Consider the following 21,837-nt stretch of genomic DNA (forward strand, 5'->3'; position numbering starts at 1 on the left):
AGTCAAAAACTCAACCCGCGGATAGAGTTAGGATTGGGTTCAAACCCTACCCTACCCTACCCATTGCCACCCCTACTCTGGCTCTCTATCCAAATATCTATTTCCTTTTAGACTTTACCTTTTCTTATTTTTCTTCTATGCAAATAAAATTTTTAACTTATTTCTTTTTCTTTTTTTTCACGCCAAATTATTTTCTATTTTTGACTAATGGAATGCCATAAAATAAGAGAACATTATCAAAATAAAAAAAGAGATAGTTTAATTAATTTTAAAATAGAACTCTTTTGATAAAAAAATGATTAAAAAATATCAACAATAACTTATCTATCTCTGGAGTAGGTTATACTTATCAACATTAATTTATCTATCTTTGGAGTAGGTTATACTTAGTTGTATTAGAATTAATTACAAAAAAAAGTAAAAATATAAAATAATATGTATTTCGATAATTTTAAATATTTAAAAAGTATGTTTTTTTGGAATAAATTTGTTGGACAAATTTGAATAATTTTTCATCAATTTAAGATAATATTTTTAAAGTAAAGGTAATAAAGCAAAAAATTATTTCTAAAAGGAATTGAAAAAAAAGAAAGAATCTTAGAGAGAAATTTAAATTCAAAGAACTATATAAAAGACTAACTATTAAACTTAAATTCAATTGCATTAAAATACTTTCTTAAAAAAGATCTATTAGTTGAACTCTTTAAGATATTGATAAGACACTTTATAAATAAGGTGAGAGATAATGTTAGCATCCCTTAATATAATTAAATTGAATAATCCATTGTACAAAAAACAAATTGAATAATCACATATCTTTTTAAAATGATTTCTTACTTTTCATTTTAACTATTTAAATACAAATTAAATATATTTTGTATATACATTTGACTTTTTTTAAAAAAAAATATTATGTACAAAAGTTTTAATCATTAAATATTTATATTAATATATGTGTTATTTAATTTATTTTTAATTTATATTTTATATAAATAATTAATTTAGTGGCTGATTTTTTAGTATACATGTAAGATAATTATTTTAAAAATATTAAAAATAATAATATTATTACTCAGCTAAATTTTCCATCAAATCTTGTGAGAAGCCAATTAAAATTTAGCATCATTGACTCCATTTAGTTTGGGAATTAAATTAGATTACTTTTACCCTTTTTAGTTGGAGATGGATCCTTCACTATCTCTAATTTTTCCACAAAGTAAAAAAGTAAAATATGTTTTCAACCCTTTTCAAAAATATCTTTGTCCCTTAAACCTCTCTTCAATGTTCTTATTATTACTTCACTCTTCAGCTTCCATGGACAATTTTTTCTCCTTCTTCATCTTCTTCTTCAGCCTCACTATTCAACCCTTTCACCACTTACCTTAGCCTTTATCTCAAGCTTTTCTGCCCTAATTTCGATTGATTTTTCATTTCTCTTACCTCAAGTTTCTATTTTTATCTTTCAAAAACCCTTTTTGGATTCAGCTAAGTGTTGGGGTTTTCTGAATTTAGCTAGATATACACCATTCTGATTCCAAAGTTGCACTCTTTTTGGAGATTCCGGAACTGGGTATGTGACAATATGCTTGATAGATCTTCATTTCTTGTTCATTTATTTATTTATTTTGTTTTGTTTTGGTTCATGGGCATGTAGATTTTGGGTTGAAGCATTGGGAACTTCTAGAACCTTTGTTTGGTAGATTATAAAGTTTGTTCCTTTTGGAAGGGTTGTTTGCTTCATCAATAAAGTTCTGGCTTCAAGGGCATCTAGATTTTGGTTTGTGGCATTGGTGGTTCTAGAATCTGGAATTTTGTAGTAGCTGCTTGTGAAAGTGTGTTCCTTTATGAAGAAGTTGTTTTGCTTCATCAATCAAGTCTGAATTTTGTGTTCAGCACAGAATAATTTAGTAACAATAGAGATCTGGCTTTATTCCAATTTTCTTGGTTTATTTATTTTATTCTTTTATTTTTGGTGGTTCTTACATTATTTTTTAGTTATTGCATATTTTCACCCTGCTGATGTGGTTGGTAAAATTCAGATTTTATTTTTCAAGATGAAGAAATTTAGATGTCATGGTAGAACATCAGATTATTCTTTCAAAAGAAATTCTAAGCTAAGTTGACTCAAACAAAAGATTATGGAAACATATTTTTTATTGCATCTCATACTTACTACAATGACCTGCTTATGTCTTTGTTGCAACCATTAACATTGGGAGAAACCACATTTCATTTACCATATAAGGATCTTTTTGATTTGGAAGATAAGATTTCATATACTTGTTTAAGGGTAGTATTAAGAAGGATTTGACTTTTTTTATTAGTTGAGTATACTTTACAATCCTAACAATGTTGTTCTTGTTTTTCAGATATAAACTATGCTGAATTGAGGGTTTTGTAGACTTGTTGGGATGCCATATTGAATTCAAAGGCAGTTTGCAATTAGTCGAATTCCCGAAAGACATGTGGTCAGCCTTTTTACAGCTGAAATGAAGAATTTGCAGGTTTTGTTTTTCCCCATTTTATATTTGGTATTTAATTAGTTTGCCATAGCTGCAATTATTTTCCATTTTCCAACAAAATTGATCATGATGTGTTTTCATCTTAGTGAGAAGAAAAATTCACCATTTTCACACAAGGCACTTATGATCTCACAGTAATTCAACATTTCCGGTTTCCGGTAGTGCTTTGCTAAACAATGTTTTTTGTTGTCTAAAAGGCTAATAATAATAATAATAATCTTAGAGCTCGTTGTATTCTAGACTATGTAATATTGCCATGTTTTCCACTCTCGTTGTGATCTTCTAGATTCATCGTATATTCATGCTATGGATTCGCAGAGTACAGAGGAATTGCAGTCACCAACTCAAGCATCTCATGAGCCGAAGAGTGAACCGCCAAACAATCACACAAGTGATGCTCCCGTTGCCGACTCAGGTTCGGCATCCGCCTCGAGCAATGATAACAAGAAAGTTTCGCGGCAGGATATCGAGCTTGTGAGCATTACAAATTGTTTTCTAGTGTTTTGACTTTTTTGCAGTGATAACTTATAGAAGCTAATCTAATATGTTTCTTTTCTTTCTTGATTAAATATTCAAACACCTTTTGTAGGTCCAAAATTTAATAGAAAGGTGCCTACAATTATATATGAACAAAGATGAAGTGGTCAAAACACTACTGACTCGTGCTAAGATAGATCCTGGATTTACAACTCTCGGTAGGTATCTTGAGTTCTCTGTAATGCCTTTTTATTTAGCATTTTGGTAGTGATAATTATAGATTTATGGTCTATTGTATAAGTTGTTCTAAGAAGCTTTTGTATCCAAATTAATGAGTGACTTCTGTTTTATCAAGAATCAACACTGTGATATATATTGCAAATAAAAGCTGTTATTCTAAACAATACTTTTTCTTGATTCAGTTTGGCAGAAGTTAGAGGAAGAGAATGCCGATTTCTTCAGGGCGTACTACATCAGGCTTAAATTGAAAAAGCAAATACTCCTGTTTAATCATTTGCTTGAGCATCAGTATCATCTGATGAAGGGTCCCATGGCAGCAAAGGTTCCATTGGCTCCAATACAGAATGGAATCCATCCAATGCCTGGTAAATTCTTGCCCTCTCATTGGTGTATGTTGATTCAAATAACATCTGCATTCTTTTTTTACTTAAGATTTTGAGAGTTTTAGTTAGGAGTCTTCAGAGTTAAGATTCGGCCAATAATCCGAATTCTTGTATTAACATTTGTATTCTAGTGACCATGTTACTGAAAATTTTCTGTGTATTATCTATTTTGCTGGCGATTATTGGTAATTGATTCCGTGTTGGCTTTGTTTAATTTAAGAACTTTTATAGGAAGTAATATCTTCTATCAAAACATAAAAGTACTTTTTTCAATTGTCAAATGGTAAATCAAACAGATGCTTTCTTTCTTGAGTGTTGAGGTTTGTTGTTTCCTTTCCTGTTCTGCATATACTGTCTCATTTGTCGAATATTCCTCCCGATTCACATTATCTGTCATTTTAGAGAAACTATCTTGGCTTGATACACATTCATATGCTCACATTTCAAGTAATATCTAGTGTGCAAATAATTCAAGTGACTGATATTGCGAATCGAATAATGTCGTTGCATAAGTGTACTTATTCACTTATTTGCTTCTCTCTTTTCCCATTATGCTTTTAACTCAATTTATTTGCAGTGCAGTTAACAACCTACCTATGGGATATCCAGTGCTACAACAGCCTCCGATGGCAGCTGCGGGTCAACCTCATATGGACTCTATGGGTATATCGAGCTGCCATGTGGTTAACGGAGTCCCTGCGCCGAGCAATTTTCATCCCATGCGGATGAATTCCGGAAATGAGTGAGACTCTTTTCCGATTTCAGATAATTCTTTTCATAGCTAGATTTTGTGTTTTGTATTCTGAAATGCTTAAGGGTGTGTTTGGTTCGCGTGATCATTTTGAGTGTTTTCTGTAAAACAGAAAATGAAAACGCAAACCAAACACACCCTTAAATGGTATTTTCCGGTTGAGAAGTAACAACTGATTTCAGCATTGTACTCTATAGTAGTGTTTTTATCTTATGTTTCTTACAAGTTTGCAAAAATGGTTATGCTAGAATTGTTATGTTAAATTACTTTTGAGGTCCTTATAGTTATACTCATTTTTCAATGAGGTGCTTATGGTATATATGCTTGTAACAATTTACTATACTGTGTGAAACTTTTCAATCAAGTCCTTATAGCTTAAGTATTTGTAATCAAGTCTCTATACTAGACAAACATTTCTCAACTGGACCACCCCTTAAGCTTAAAGGTTTTGTGATCAAGTCCCTATGTTGGATGATAATCACAGTTCTTTGTAAAAAAAAAAAATTGTACAATATAGGGGCTTGATTACAAAATTTTGGAACTAGAGGGACTCGGTTGAAAAATGTTTTAAACTAAGGGATTTGATTGAAAATTTTTGTACAAAAAGGGGGAAAAAAGAAATTTAAAACACAAATGTTTAAACTACAGGCATCTAATTGAAAGTTGAGTGAAACCATAGGGATCTCTGGAGTAATTAAATTAATTGTTATTGCCATTTTGTCCTTGTTGTGTACTAGTTATATTGGTGGCATGGTGGAGGCATTTTTCCACCCTCCTTTGTTGAAGTAATTTGCTTGATGTAAATGGCTAACCGCGTCCGGTTTTGTATTTGTTGAAGTATGGTGATGGACCACGGTGGTCCCGAGATGGCGCCGGTTGCTCCACCGAATGGTGCAATGTCATCAGTGTCCGACATGCCGGTGAGTCCAACATCGGTAGCATCCACCGGCCATTTCCCCTTCACTGCATCAGAGATATCAGGAATGGGCACGGATACATCGGCTCTTGACACAGCGTTTACATCGGATGTCGCTACTTCGGTAGGGCTACAGCTTGCGGCGGACGGTGGTGCCGGAATCTCAAGATCACTTGATCAAATTCAGTGGAACTTTAGCCTGTCTGATCTAACAGCTGATTTGCCAAACTTGGGAGGTATTTCATCATTTTAGATTGTCATTTGATGATCTGAACACTGAATTCATTTCCATGAAATTGCATTAAGATCTCTTGAATCCAACTTAAATAAAGTATATATATATATATATATATATATATATAGTCACTATATATGATACGGGTTATGTTATGTGTACACTAAAACCAGCCACCAAAGTCAGTCACTAGTATAAAATACATGTTAGAATACAAATACACATTAAAAATAAATTAAACCACACATGTATCTATACATAAATACATTGATAGCTAATTTTAGTGGCTGATTTTGGTGTACAAATAGCATTTTTCATATGACACTAACCTTCCCAATAATAAACATTAAGGGAGATTAGTGTAAATATGACAAATTAAAGGGTGTGAATGTAATATCACATAACATTGAGTAGTTAATCCCTAAGGTTTTAAACTACTATTAAGCAAATAAGCATGCCGTGGGAATCCAAGTTAATTGATGGATATTCAATCCAATCATGTTTCGCATACATAGAAAATCCGAGACCAAATTAGTCACTTGTATAAAATATATATTTAAATTTTAAATACACTTTGAACATGTGTGAAGCAAAAACAAACGCGCATATATGGGTGACTGATTTTTAGTGTTTATATAATATTTTTATATTCGATTTTAATATGGATGCTAATAAAAGGGCTATTCTTAATATTATATTATTTTTATGTCCTATATTTATAAATCTTGTTGATTTTTCTTTTCCAGATCTAGGAGCTTTGGGAAATTATCCTGGTTCACCATTTTTGCCATCTGATTCAGACATTTTGCTAGAATCTCCAGACCAACAGGATATAGGTAAATGTCAAATACAATGATACCTCCATAATATATAAGAAAGTTTTCAATTATACGTGATTTTTAACTGTTGATCTTAATTACTATACTATAAATATTTCAAGTGTACAATGATATTTTATTTTATTTTTCAGTGGATGACTTCTTTGTTAATTCTGAGCCACCATGCTCCCAATCAGATGAGGAGAAATCTTAAATGAAGGTGATGAATCAAAGTTATGTTTCACATTAAAGAAAACAAATGTTAGCTTAGGGGAAAAAAAAGAAGGAAAGAAGTTAGGACTAATAATAAAAAGTTAAATGTCATCTATATAGCATAGTTGACATGTATAACAGCCTGAATGAAATCTTTATCTATCATATAAATGAGGATAGAAATGTTATTTCTATGTTAATTAAATTAAATGGGTTTTAGATGCAATGTTTTGTATTCTTTTGGGAGAGATTTGTTGTTCATGAAGAAAGTGTTGGGAACTGTGTTCTTTTGTAATTTTATTTTATTTTATTTTATGCATTTTGGATTTATACTCTTGGATACTTTTGTCGGTGCCAAATGTTGATTTGACTTCTTTATATTCTAGAGTTCCACATTATTATTATTATTATTATTATTATTATTAGGCCAATTCTACTTATTTAAATTAGTTAATAGTTTTAACTAATATTTAATGAAATTTTTTGTATTAGGCTAGTTACTGAAATTTTTGGATTAGACTTCCGTGATAACAAATTTTAGGTGTAAAAATTATTATTAATTAATAAAATTATATTAATTTGTTAAAAATTTTGTTTTATCAATTTGAATAATTTAAATTTAATTTATCCTGTGTAACAAAAAATACTATGATTTTTAAAATTTTATTTGGTAAAATTTTTTAATAAAATTATTTTTTTTCTTTGTGCATAAATTTGATGTACTAATGTAGAAAAAAAAAAATAAAAAACAATAGTAATAGTTTCTTTAATATAGAAATATATATTAGCATTTAATTAAGAAAAATCGTAATAAATCATGTAAAAGAGGGAATAGACATTATTTTATGATTATTTTTATCATTTTTTAAATTTTTTTCTTACTATCACATTAAATTTACGTAACAAAATATTTTAAAGGTATAGTATATTGTACCATTATTTTTAAAAAAAATATAAAATGCTTCTCATTTTATTTTGTCACTTAGGATAAATTAAATTTATATTATTTAAAATTATAAAAAAATTGTCTTTAATAAATCAATCTAATTTTATTATATATATAATTAGAAAATTTTGTTAACTTTTTTTAAAGGTAATAGTATTTCGTAAATATTCATAATTACAATATAAAATAAGAATAGCAAAAATATTATATAATAAAATTTTATTTAACAAAATCAATTCAAATAATAATTTTTAAACAAAGAAAAGTTTTATATTGAGATTAAAAGTATGACATCAAGTTCAAGTCCAGAACTCAACTAATGTTATGACCAAACACCAAAAAAAATTATTAATACTAATAAAATCCAATTTATCTAATTTAAAGGATGTAAAAGTAGTAAAATGATTAACATTTTTTACATTTTTCGTTGCGATAATTCAGACGGTGAGTCCATCAATGCGGGTTCCACTATTATAGGTAAAGCCTAATAATAAATTTTTAAATAGAATTTAAATTTATAATAAAATTATCGTTAATGAGTTGGATTAGAGAATATTACGAGAAAAAATATATAAACCTAAATGTTGGAGAGCCTATATATAGACAACACAACAATAACTTTACGGATTAATCTTATCTAATGACACTTTAATAAAGGGTTGATTTAAGGAGGTTTTTTCCACCATGTAAGGCTTCTTTAAGACAATGGAAAAGGTTTCACGTGAGACACGTTTGGTCGATTAGAAATTAAAGAATGGTGACAATCCTCTTCCTCTCTACTTTATTTTGTGTCTTCTCAATTTTACATGCCACATACACTTCAATCTTGGGTTCTTGAATCTTATTCATATAATATAATGTTATGCTGATGTGGACAAACAGTACAAGGCAGGTCTAATAATAGGCATAAAGTGGTTATTATTAATTTATTATAGTAGTTACGATACTCATATAATTTTGATAAAATTTAAAAAGAATGCTAAAATTAAATTAATATTTTTTTAATATTTAAACATATTTTTAAGGTTTAATTATTCTGTTGGTTCCTATTGTTTCACTAAATTTTTAATTAGTTCTTTATATTTTTTTTCAATTATATTTCTATATTATATCAGATTTTGTAACTAAGTTTTTATCGTAGCAAAAACGTCAAAATTAACAGAATATTTAATTAAATTATACACAATATTCAGTCAAGTATTAGGTATATTCATTTTGTTTAATAGAATATTCTGTTAATTCTAATATTTTTATCATGACAAAAATTTAATTACAAAATCTGATATAATATAGGGACTCAAGCAAAAAAAAATTATAAAGACCTAATTGAAAATTCAGTAAAATTATAAGAACTGACATAGTAATTAAATCTATTTTTAATTTAAAAATAAAAGTAAAAAATATTTCAAAAATATTAAAATTATAATTTTATTTTTAGCAATAATTTTTAAATACTACTAAAATCCTATAGCCACCGTAATCGCGTAGCAAATATAGACTCCACCTTAATAATAGGATCTCCGCTAGGGAGACAATGAAAAATCTAAATAATGTGAACAATAGGATGTAGATTTAGCCCAAATACATATGAAAAATAAAAAAATACTCCACAAATTATCTAAATAAAAAAATTCACTCTATTATTCCAAAAAATAACCATCACAAATCCTAATTTATCAAAAAATTTCACTCCTATTATTCTTCTCTCTCAACCGGCTGCCACTCTCACCTTCATCAATAATCATCCAACTTCACTGTAACTGTTTGGCTTGCCACACGCCGCCATTGGCGTCGCTCACCCATAGTGAAAATAACCATCTACTTAAGGATAAAAATAATCATCCACATACCTAATAAATTGAACATCCAACATATTTTAATTATATATAATTAAACCCAATCCAATCAAAATAATCATCCACATAACAATAAAAATAACCATATGGATACTTACTAAAATGACCATCCTAAAACAGCGACGCCGTCAGGAGGGGGTTCTGGCCGAACCAGCAACGGACGAAGAAGTCTGGCCACGAGGTGGTGAGAGCTCGACGACGGATGGGTGCATGGCGTAGTAGCGCCGGGGCCAACGAGTTCAGCCGGCAAGGAGTACGACTATATGGAAAGAGAGAGACGACGGTGGTTGAAAATAACCCCGAGGTTGGCTTTCGGTGTGGGAGAGAGATGAGCCTGGCACAACGGACACGCGACGGGGAAGACTTGCCGTCCGCGATGATGGCTGCCGGGAGAGTGACGCGAAAACAGCAGCAGCGTTGGACTAAGCGCCGAAAATCGAGGCACGTCGGGTTGACTGACGGAAGTAGAGGTGGTGTCGGTGAAAAGTTGCGGCAACGTCGGTATGGTCGGCGGAAAGTGCAGCGGCGCGAGGTGAGGACCGGAAAAAATGATGACGAATTTTAGATGTGTATTGAAGGTTATAATGAAATTAGAAATAATCGTTCGTATTGTGAATGAGTTTAAATGCTAATTTTAATTTTTTAAATTTTAAAATAATTAGTATTGTTTCCGTACTTTCTATAATAATAAAGAGATACGTAAAAGCATTATGCATAAAAGATTTCTTTCTAGATTTGTATATAATTATTGTTAGAGTTCATGATAATAACTTATGAATAATAAATTTGATAATTAGTATAGAATAAAAGATTTTGTTACCGTTTAAAGTATTGTGTATTAAAGTATTGCCATTTAAAGTATTTATTTATGTACTAGGATATTCTATATTTATTAAAGTCCATCAATGCTCTTGTTTTATATTAGCCTTTAATTTTCATCTAATAAAATCTAACGGCCTTTATAAATGTGGCTCATTCAATAAGCACATAATAGTTGAGTTCATTTTAGACATACCCATTAGTATAGATGCTCTCTCATATAATATAAAGTACTATTTATTTATAGATAGTGAACAAATCATAAAACAATCAAATAATAAATGTTTAATATTCTATTATTAATAAAAATATCAATAAGAATTATCTAATTAATATTTAAATATCTTGATATTATCTAATAATAATAATAATAATAATAATAATAATAATAATAATAATAATAATAATAATAATAATAATAATAATAATAATAATACATTAGTTTTCACCTTTTAGACGCAATACTTTATCTAAGTGAATAAAAAATTTTATAAAAAAATAGATATTATTTAATTTGATGATGCTCGACTGCAATTATATTGCAGTCACTTTATATGTAGTGTTACATAAATGGAAACGTGTTGCACCATAAGATAAAAGTGTTGAACCTTACAAAATAAAGAAGAACAAATTAAACTTGGATATATGGTGTCTTCAAGCTACAAATAACCCTACCTAACAAATTAAATTATTGATGCCTCACATGCATCGTGAATTTTTTTGAAGAGTGCAATCAATATAATTGGTTTTAAGGGGAGAAAAAGAAAGAAAGAAAGAAAGAAAAGAAAAGTAAAAAGGAATGGAGAAACATTGGCATATTGGTGCTTCTCAACTTTTCTTATGGGGCCATGCATACACAATGACCATGATTTAAAGATTAAAGAGAAATATATAAAGCAAAATAATAATATAACCTAATTGTTTTTTTCTGCTTTGATGCACTTCATTCTCATGCAGTTATCAATATTATATCAATCATGTTGATAATTTTTTGATTGATTAGCCATGGAGGAATAGAAGGAGTTTAAATATTTTATTTGAATGAACTATATATGGGAAGGGATATTCTTGAACTTATCTTTAATTATTATAATTATTATGTTTAATTATTATATATAATATTATTACTTTATTATTCATAATATATAATTATTTATAATATATAATGGTATATATATTATATATCTAAATATCATATACTAATATAATTTGATTCAACCACTTTTAAGTTATTGTTATTGGAGTAATTTTAAATACTAAAACATAGACCGACAAAAAAAATTCAGCAACTTATTCGGTTTAAAAAATGTTATTCGTATAATAAAATTAATCATAAATCTATTAGTATATAAATACATGTGAGATTTAATTTATTTTTAATGTATATTTATATTTCAACATGTATTTTATATATAGTAGTGACTAATTTTAATATACACATAATATAGTTGATTTTTTTGTGTGACTTAAATAAATTAAACAAAGAAAAACAAAACAAACAAAATAAAGGAACGGCTTAAAAAGAGGGACAGTCCCGTTTAAGATTATTCTTAAACTTCTCCCAAGGTGAAGGAAGCTCTACATGAAAAAGTTATAACTTCATCGCCATTTTTGCCATAGTGTCTGTCACCGTATTTGCATATCTTATAATCAAACGAAAACTACATGCCAATTTCAATGCATGATATCTCTCATTTTGAGTATCAATGGATCAATAAATCCAAAACTATCTTGGTGATTAGTAACAAAATTAAATACTTCCACACAATCCATCTCACAAATAACATCTCGTTGACCTACATTTTAAGCTAAGAGATATCATCTCTAAATAATAAATAATTCTCCTTAAAGAATACTATTACTGTTGATCATTCTCAAACACTCATTTTATCAACTCCCATTACAATCTTTAATAACACAAACAAAATCAACACTATCATCCGAATCAAAATAACTAGCATCATAATTAATCTTAAAAATACCGATGAATAGGTAATTTCAAAAACCATTTATATAGCATAGTCGATTAGTTTAGCTTTATTAATATAACTTTAATATAATATTATTGTAGATCATGAGATAATTTCTATTTCAACTTTTATTATGATGTCCATGTCAAAGAAAACCACTAATTGATTCATAGACCAACAATTTTCACTTTCTAAGTCTTTGCTTCTTCTCTTCAATTTACTCATCAATATCATCTTCTTCTTCTTCCACACATCTCTCTCTCTCTCTCTCTCTCTCTCTCTCTCTCTCTCATAGCTGCATGAAAACAATAATTGCCAACAAAGAAATCTTTCTATAAACAGTGAATATATACTGCTTTTACTTATGGAAAATTTCTATATTTGAAAACCTTCTCTTTCTCAATTATTCATGAAAAATTAAAGGATCAAAGTTCCTCATGCTATAAGGTATGTGTAACATAATTTGTTGCTCCTTTGAGTTTTGATGAACTTGTATTACATACAAGGTACTTTGCATATTTATACCATGCAACCTTATTATTATATATTATTAATTAGTAAAATGCATGGTAATTAATAGAAGCTATTACTTTGGTTTTTCATGAATTATTTTTCTTCTTCTTATTATTATTAGTATACTCTTTTATGTTGTGTCATCAATTTAATTCTATTTTTTTTATTTTTCTTTGAGAAAACCCTGCAAGTTCTTGCAAATTACAGTATTATTATCTTTCACTTACATGGAATAATAAATAATTAATAACTAAATGCAAAGTAGTCTTGAATGTTTGCTTATCATTTTATTATTATTATAAGCATATGATTCTTTTATTTATTTATTTTTTTTGTCAACTTTTTTTTATTATCTCCAGAAAATAGTTTAAGAGTTTGATTCATGTGATTTTTTAAGAATTTTCACCTCTATGTATGATTCAATATTTTAACTTGGTATGAACTTTATTCTAATTAAAAAATAGTTCCACTTCAATACTAGCCTACCAAATTGAGAATAAAAACAAAGACAGAATATTCTAATTTGTGTTTTGATTTTGGCAGGGTGGACTCTTCTACTGAGCTAAGTAATCTTAATCATGACTGAGAAAAAGTTTGTTAGGTTTGTGTTTCTAAAGCTGATTTTTTTTTTTTTGCATATATTTCTACAGTTTTTTCTTTTTCCCACAAGGAAAAAAGTTATTTGTTTCTTTCACTTAATTAAAGAAAAATAAGGTTAATTTCTTTTAATTATTATTAACCTCCAAAAATAATTGACTTCATCTCTATAAGCTCTTATTGTAAACATTGGGGCATATCTGAAATTTGATATGTTGATGAGGGCGAATTTATCACCTAATTTTTTTTATGAAAAAGAAAAAAAATATTTGTCTCATGTATGTCAAACTAACACAATATTAATTTCTGATTTTTAATATAGTAATACTAGGAAGACAATAGCTAAAGTTATATTATACATTTTTGTATAATTCATTCTCGATTAATGTAAAATTTCCATTACTTATACTTTAAATTGAAACATTTTTTAGTAGGTGAAATTAGTATGATGAATGGAAAAAAATAATATAATATTGCTTTAAACAATTGAACTAAATATTTTTTTTTCTTCTTTTTGGTTATCAAAAAGGGCTCAAAGCCCAAAACAGGTTACCAGAAAAATCCTAAAAATAAGATAAAGCACAGACGAGCCCATTTAGTATTGGGCTTTAAAAAGTAAAAAATAAAAAATAATAAAGCAAAACCCAAAAATAATATTATAATTGTATTTATCAACCTTAAATATTAGATTTACATTTTAGCCCTTCTTCACCCTTAAATTGCACACTCCCATTATCCTTTTATTCCTTTAGAAGTAAAACCCAAAATAAAAAAATTGCATTTAAGTCCATCAAAATTAAACAAATATACATTTTAAACCTAAGCTACTGATTTTGTTAATTATATGGAAATTCTACATCTCGTTACACCTAGTGAGATTTAATTATAGCACATTTTAAACTTTGGACAACACATTACACACTATTCAATCATTGACTTAGCCTCTTCAAAGTTTTTATCTTATTGTCATTGTTGGAGAGTTGAAGAATGTGATCATTTTAATGTGGTTGGAACAATTGGTAAGAAAAATTTGTGCTAGTAACTTAAAGATCGGTTTAATTACAATAAAAGATGGTCAGAACAATTGATAAGAAATAAAGTCAAATCTCACAAAAGGATTCAGGTTTGATTATTGCCATGCTATTAATTGAGGGTTATTGTGAGGCGGAACGTGTATTTGTTTTCGTATGAAGTTGATAATAAAAAATGATTAGATAATAATTTAGTCAAATTTAACGATTTTCGACTAAAAATTTCAGATTTTCACCTATTGTGAGCGCTCAAAAGGTCTTGATATATGTATTAGTATATGGATGTTAAATTTATCTAATTTTTTTAGTTTAATTTTGATGCATTAATTAATAGTGTAAAGCGTTTTACACAGTCGTGCAATCATATTCGTTCTTTTTGGATGACTATTCACACAGTCAATATGAAAGATAGTTATTTTTACTAATATAATATTACATAATTAGATACACGTCTAAAACTACTTTATCTTAGTGCATCAAAATTAAATTCAATTTTTTTTTTGTTTAAAAACAAAGTTTACCTATCATATCCAATTCTAATTGTATTTGTGCAATGTTGTTGACTACAAAATAAAAAAAAAATGCAGATTTGAGGATTGGAGATCAGATTCAAGTACAAGCATTATTGAAAAGTATGATCTATCCACTGATGGATTCTTCAAAAGAAAAGTTATAAAAAAACCAGGTGCAAGTCCTACTAATAATAAAAGTGATGGAAAAGAATCAACCAATAAAAAGTGTTCTACTAAGATCAAGGTTCTTGATCCACAAGGTCCATTGCTTCAAAAATGGAACAAAATCTTTGTGATCATATGTGTTATGGCAATTTCTGTGGACCCTCTATTCCTCTACATTCCTGTGATCAATGAAGAGAAGAAGTGCCTTAGTTTGGATAAAAGATTGGAGATTGTTGCTTGTGCTCTTAGAACATTCTTTGATCTTTTCTACATTATTAGGATCTTGTTTCAGTTTAGAACAGGGTTTATTGCACCTTCTTCACGTGTGTTTGGAAGGGGTGAGTTGATTCATGACACAAAAGCCATTGTCATCAGATACTTGTGCTCAGATTTCATCATTGATATTCTATCAATTATTCCACTTCCTCAGGTAAATAACTTGTTTGTTAAGTTTCATGTAAAAAATAGAAAAAATTTCAAGTGTATCGGGAACACTGGTGTTCCAATTATTTTAACAGTTGATTTTAATTAATATATATTATATATATTTTTATAATTCAGATCAACGGTTAAAATAACGAGAACACCAGTGTTTTCGGTACACTTGAAACTCTTCTTAAAAGATGTAATAATTTGTGGTGATTTTAACATTTTGAAAATTGTGGTGTTAGATGTACATCTTAGCTATCCTTCCAATACCATCAAGCACATTTCCATACAAGGTAAAGAACATGTTGAAGTTCACAATTCTAGCTCAGTATGTGCCAAGACTTCTGAGGTTGTATCTTTTATTCAAAGAAGTGACAAGCACTTGTGGTATTCTCACTGAGACAGCATGGGCTGGTGCTGCCTATAATCTTTTTCTATATATGCTTGCAAGTCATGTAAGTTCATTTTAATTTGTTACTCACATTAGAGAAATTTCCTTCCTTTTTTTTTAAAGTTTTTTTTCTCTTAATAAATGTTATTCGTAAATTATTGTGACTCTCGATAAACTGTGTATAAAAAAATAAGCATTTAATTACTTTTATCGGTGAATGCATTAAGGCTAATTTTTTTATCTATGGAAGTGAGATGAGTGAGATACTAAAATATTATAATTTTTAGTATTTTTTAAAATTGTGTACCTCAAATTTAAAAAATTTTTCAAAATAGAAATCGGACGGTCCGATTTTTGTATTTTAGAAATCGGATGGTTCGATTTTTGTATCTCTCAAAAATTGAGTGTTATATTTAAAATTAACATCCGAACAATTCATAATCCAGAAAAATACTATTATTAACCCAATATCAAAAATAAAAAATGCAATATTAATAACGGATAAAAATTTCTTTTTATTTTTCTTTTTCTTTTGAAAAACAATTTTATTTATAGAAAAGTTTAACAACACTTTTAATTAGACACAATACATCAAGCTTAATACTATAAGAAACAAATGCACTCAGTATTTTTTTTACCAAATTCAAAAGTAAAAGGATAGTTGGAATTTCTAATGGTTAATAATATGAATTATTGAATTTGTTACATCTTTGCATATCAGATTCATTAGTAACATAGTTAAAATTTGTATTCAATTCAAACTTGATTTCTGGCCACAAAATTTTGAAAATTCAAATTGACATTTTCATTTTCTAAAACAAACATTGATCTCTCCTAAGATTTAAATAATAATAATAATGCACAAGATATCCTTACATTATTTTAAAATATAAACATAACACTAGTTTTCTGTAAAGGATAATTCAGGATATAAATCAAAGTCACCTAAACAAATAGAGAGTATAAATACACAATGAATAAGTTCACTAAAACTTAGGACAGGTTAATGAAATTTTCCCTAAAATCTATGTTAAAATGATAGTACTATACTCATTATTATCTTTGTGTTCATTAATATGTCATACTAGGTGGTTGGAGCTTTCTGGTACTTGTTCTCAATAGAAGCAGAGGTTAGGTGTTGGCACAAGGTGGTGAAATTTCATAACTACTCCAGTTATGTATACCTTAGCTGTGGTGGAATGGCCAACAATAATCCACAAATTCAATTACTTTTGAGCAAGGATAATTATTGCCAGCTTGAGAGCCCTGATGACATAAAAGATCAAAGTGTTTTCAATTTTGGAATATATACTCAGGCTCTAATGGCTCATATTGTAGGATCAAGTACAGATTTTCCTCAGAAGTTCTTCTTCTGTTTTTGGTGGGGTTTTCGCAACTTAAGGTCAGTAAAAAAAATGTTTTGTGTAATTCATTTTGTGTGTACTTATTTAAGACTCATTATTATCTTATCATCATAGGATAAAATGAGAGTCGCATTCTATCCTACGGTGATAAGTCATAAATAAGTACACAGAAGTGTTAGTTATTGTATCAGTATACTTATCAAATAACCTATTACACTCTAACCAACCCAGGTTGGTCAGCATTCGTTCGCTTAAGCAGGTGTTGCGAGTTTAAATCTGACCCTGTATATGCAACAACCTATTAACCAGTAATAGACTCTTAAATGGAGTTCAGACGGATACCGTAAAAAAACCAAATAACCTATTACACTCTAACTAACACTTTGTTATATCCTTGTTTGTTTTAATGTTATGGATTTATCATTATTTAGTGTTAGTGTTAATGACCTAATTTTCATGAAAAATTTGCACATATTTATCTGAAGGGAGAATTCTAATATAAACTTTGTACATTACATAATACACTAACTTTGAAAAAGAAAAAAAACACATTCATATAAAGTCATAATGTTTGTCCTATTTTGTAGTTCTCTTGGACAAAACCTCTTGTGTAGTACTTACATTGGGGAGAATATATTTGCTATCCTCATTGCCATCTTTGGATTGGTTCTGTTCTCATCACTCATTGGAAACATGCAGGTATATATCATTCTTGGCTACAACTATTATTAATTAGTAATAAAGATCATATCAATCAATAAGGCAAAAGAAAACAAAACCTAGAATACTTTTTGTTGCTTCTTCTTCAAGAAATGAATTCATTACTTTATTTGTGTTGAACATGGTTGTTGTAGAAATATCTACAATCTACAACTGTAAGAGTTGAAGAGATGAGGATCAAAAGGAGGGACGCCGAGCGGTGGATGTCGCACCGGATGCTACCGGATTCCATAAGAGAAAGGATCAGAAGGTATTTACAATACAAATGGCAACAGAATAGGGGTGTTGAGGAGGAAGCATTGATTAGAAACCTTCCTAAAGATCTCAGAAGGGACATTAGGCGTCATCTTTGCTTGAAATTACTTACAAGAGTGAGTTTTCTCGTTTTTTGAAGTCATCTAATTAACAAGGCAAACTATTTTATACGGTGAAAACTCAGGTGCAGTCAACTTTATATGAAGTTGATAGTTGAGTGTCGTTACATGAAAATTTAGTCAAATTAATCAAATCATCTAATGGCTCTCAGTTATCAACTGCACCTGAATTTTCGCCATTTTATACAGTCAACTAATTATATCATATGTTTTCTATTATTTATGACGACGTATCACATGTCATTATATAGTGCATAATGATTTAACTTTTACTTTTCTTTTAATACTCTTCTTTCTACGGTTATATTTGATAAGTGTCTCAACATAAATAATAACAAAAAAAAGAAAAAAAAATAAAAAAATGTCTTGATTCTATTTATGTCATCATTTGTCAAAGGGAAATGTTAGGGGGACAATGACTTTATTGAACAATATGAACAACCACCAATCAAATAAAAACACACTACACCTCCAAATTAACCTTCTAAATTTTAATATTAAAATAACCATCCATACACTAGTAAAATGAAAATCCGATATATCTATTGTTTACATTGTTTAATATTTTCATTGTTCACCTATACTTTTCCTTTGTGAAATTGTGACTATTTCTATATTTGTTTTCTTCTTTGATAAAATTTGTACTCTTTGTTATCTCTTTATTTTTAGTTTGACACAAGGTCTAACATTTTAAAATTCGCTTTTTAATATTTGAAAATGAAATTCGTCAATCATTCTATTCGTCCATGTGGTTCCTTCAACACGAAGCATGCCATGTGGCAACAATATAAACAAATTCAAAATGACAGAACTAAAATGATAGTTCTTTAATGTTAAGGACAAAAATGATACTTAAAATTGACGATCAAAGTAAAGCTTTGCTGAATGTGTGATAGATTTATATGACTAGACTTATTCATTTGTTGTAGGTGCCAATGTTTGAGAACATGAACAAACAATTGTTGGATGCAATGTGTGATAGACTGAAGCCAGTCCTTTACACAGAGAAGAGCTACATAGTTTGCGAAGGCGATCCGGTCGACGAAATGCTCTTCATTATGCGGGGAAACCTCAGAACTGCCACGACAAATGGCGGCAGAACAGGCTTCTTCAACTCCTCTGAGCTGAGGGCTGGTGACTTCTGTGGAGAAGAGCTTTTGACATGGGCCTTGGATCCAAATTGCACTCCAAGTTTACCAATTTCAACAAGAACTGTTGAAACCATATCTGAAGTTGAAGCTTTTGCTCTCATGGCTGATGACTTGAAGTTTGTTGCTTCGCAGTTTCGAAGAGTTATAAACAGCAAACAACTCCAGCATACTTTCAGGCAAGCCTTCATAACCATGCATCATTTCATTCATGTGGAAAAGTGTTACACATAAGGTGCATAGAAGCAAAAATGGTTTTATTAGGTAGAGACTAGACTTTAAAATTGGTTCAATAAAATAAACAAGTCTAGCTATTGTTTAGTTGGCTTAGATATATTCCTGATTAATTATATTGATCACACTTACAGACATGAAACACGATACAATATGAAACTTTTAATTTTTTCGAGAATCAACATATATATAAAATATAAATTATTTTTAATAAATTGTAATAATATTTTAATATTTTATTAATAATAAAATACAAAATTATTTTTTTAAAATATTTTGTGTCAAAAACATAATTTTTTATATTAATAAATGATAATATATTATTATTTGTAAACTCATTTAAAAATTTTAGATTGAAAATAAAGTTGAACACATCAGCACCAAATAGTATTTGAATGTCGAACAAGTGTCATGTCTAAAATATATTTGACACAGCCTCAACAATTCAACTAAATTTTTATGTTTCGTAACAATAGATGCATCTCTACTAGAATCTTTTCTGTCTTAACTCCTAAACATGAAAAAAAGAAATAGAATACAAGAGTAATAAGTATGGTACATATGCTTCACATAACCTTATTACTAAGCAATGTGTCTGCAGATTCTACTCCTTACAATGGAAGACATGGGCAGCATGTTTCATCCAAGCAGCATGGCGAAGATACCGGAAGAAGAAGGCAGAGAGAGTGTTGCGCGAAGCCGAAGAGGTGCAATCTTTCGGAATGGAGGATGGATATAGCAACAACAGCAGCTCATCATCACCAAGCTTTGTTGCCACAGTTTATGCACAAAAGTTTGCAGCCAATGCTCTTAGACCCATAAGAAGTGGCAAACGCACCAACAAAGTTTCACCACCGACACAGAGGTTACTACCACTTCTGCCTCAGAAACCAGCTGAACCAGACTTCACCTCTCAGAAGCATTAAAAGCCAACAACATTGAATCGGTTAGGCTCTGATATTATATTAGAATTTAGTGGACATAACTCAGCCTTGAAAGCTAGTTCAAGGGCTGAAGAATGTCTTGAACTTATATAAACATTATAGAAACATTATCCATGAGAGTGAGAGTGGTAATAAATTTCAAGTAAATGTTGCAGTTGTGTGTGTAAATACTGTACCTAGAAAGTGTTAAGAAAAAGTTTCATACAACTTTACATGGATATGCCATGAAAACAAATCAGCACTAATAAGAATTTTTCTGGTGATTGTTTTCTGCCAAGTTGAAAGAAGGCCAAGTTTTGATTGAAGAACTATTCAATAATCAATTTGTAAACCAACCATGCATTTATTATACACATATTTTATGATAATTGACAAAAGAAATGATAAACAAATAAAAAAATGTGATTAGTGTGAAAGAAACACCATTAAATTTTTCTTCACGGATGTTTGAGTATAAATGATATAGTAGAAAAACACTAATATCAACAATGTGCAGCCAAAATTATAGGCCCCATTCACATGTGATATTATTTTCAAATAGTAGACACAAATATTTTGTCGTAATTAGCTAAATTTCACCTCTTTTTATTTTTAATATTGGGGTTACAGTGGTGTTTCTTAATAATGTAGGAACTTAGTGTATTTTTTGTTTATATGAATATCATAAGTCTAAAGGTTAAATTTGTAGTTTAAATTTTTTTTTTAAATTGCAAGTTTGAGCATCAGATTTGTATTATAATATTAAATTTTTTTTAAACATACTAATTGAACCATCCAATTTGCTTGAGAACGAAAAAATTTTATCTCACCACAAATCGAATCTTTCGATTTATGCACTCCAATTTATGCACTATAAAAATCTATTGAGGGTCAAATTTATTATTTAAAATTTAAAAAAATTTAAATTTATATCAAAGAAAAACACTTCAATTAACTATGATACTGGATTACACAATTTTTTTTCCATTTCCACAAAAATTAACCGAATTCCACACTTCTGGCCCATATTCCACCGAGTGATATTATTTTATCTTAAAATGAAAGTTGGATGTTGAAAGATGAACGCGGAAATCATATGAAGATGCCATTTAACCAACTTGGGTTGGTCGAGTGGTTAACTCACTCGTCCGCTTAAGCAAGTATCGGAGGTTCGAATCCCGCCTTACGCATGCAGCAACCCATTGCCAGCGACAGACCCTTAAATGGAGCTCAGATACGCGACGGATTAGTCTTTGACTTGTCGGATCGGAAAATATCGTGAGCAACCAA

The 21,837-nt window shown here is 29.2% G+C and overlaps 2 protein-coding genes across 3 annotated transcripts; both read left to right on the plus strand.

Moving 5' to 3' along the window:
* The first annotated feature begins 1,293 nt into the window (after positions 1-1,293).
* LOC130946746 (uncharacterized) lies at positions 1,294-6,933 on the plus strand. 2 transcript variants are annotated; one of them, XM_057875589.1, is made up of 9 exons: positions 1,294-1,570; positions 2,370-2,504; positions 2,841-2,996; positions 3,112-3,217; positions 3,422-3,604; positions 4,205-4,364; positions 5,212-5,525; positions 6,271-6,360; positions 6,495-6,933. In XM_057875589.1, the coding sequence occupies exons 2-9, from the start codon at positions 2,490-2,492 to the stop codon at positions 6,554-6,556; spliced, it is 1,086 nt and encodes a 361-aa protein (XP_057731572.1). In that variant the 5' UTR covers positions 1,294-1,570; positions 2,370-2,489; the 3' UTR covers positions 6,557-6,933. The 2 variants fall into 2 exon arrangements, with proteins under 2 accessions (XP_057731572.1, XP_057731573.1); XM_057875590.1 differs by lacking the exon at positions 1,294-1,570 and having other exon boundaries at positions 2,809-2,996.
* A 5,432-nt stretch (positions 6,934-12,365) lies between these two features.
* Positions 12,366-20,876, plus strand: LOC130944782 (cyclic nucleotide-gated ion channel 1-like). Its single transcript, XM_057873312.1, has 9 exons — positions 12,366-12,593; positions 13,203-13,260; positions 14,875-15,394; positions 15,636-15,848; positions 16,873-17,186; positions 17,736-17,847; positions 18,003-18,239; positions 19,172-19,569; positions 20,226-20,876. The coding sequence occupies exons 2-9, from the start codon at positions 13,238-13,240 to the stop codon at positions 20,548-20,550; spliced, it is 2,142 nt and encodes a 713-aa protein (XP_057729295.1). The 5' UTR covers positions 12,366-12,593; positions 13,203-13,237; the 3' UTR covers positions 20,551-20,876.
* The last annotated feature ends 961 nt before the right edge of the window (positions 20,877-21,837 follow it).

The sequence above is a fragment of the Arachis stenosperma genome, chromosome 8 (assembly GCF_014773155.1).
Source record: "Arachis stenosperma cultivar V10309 chromosome 8, arast.V10309.gnm1.PFL2, whole genome shotgun sequence".
Taxonomy (NCBI): Eukaryota; Viridiplantae; Streptophyta; class Magnoliopsida; order Fabales; family Fabaceae; genus Arachis; species Arachis stenosperma.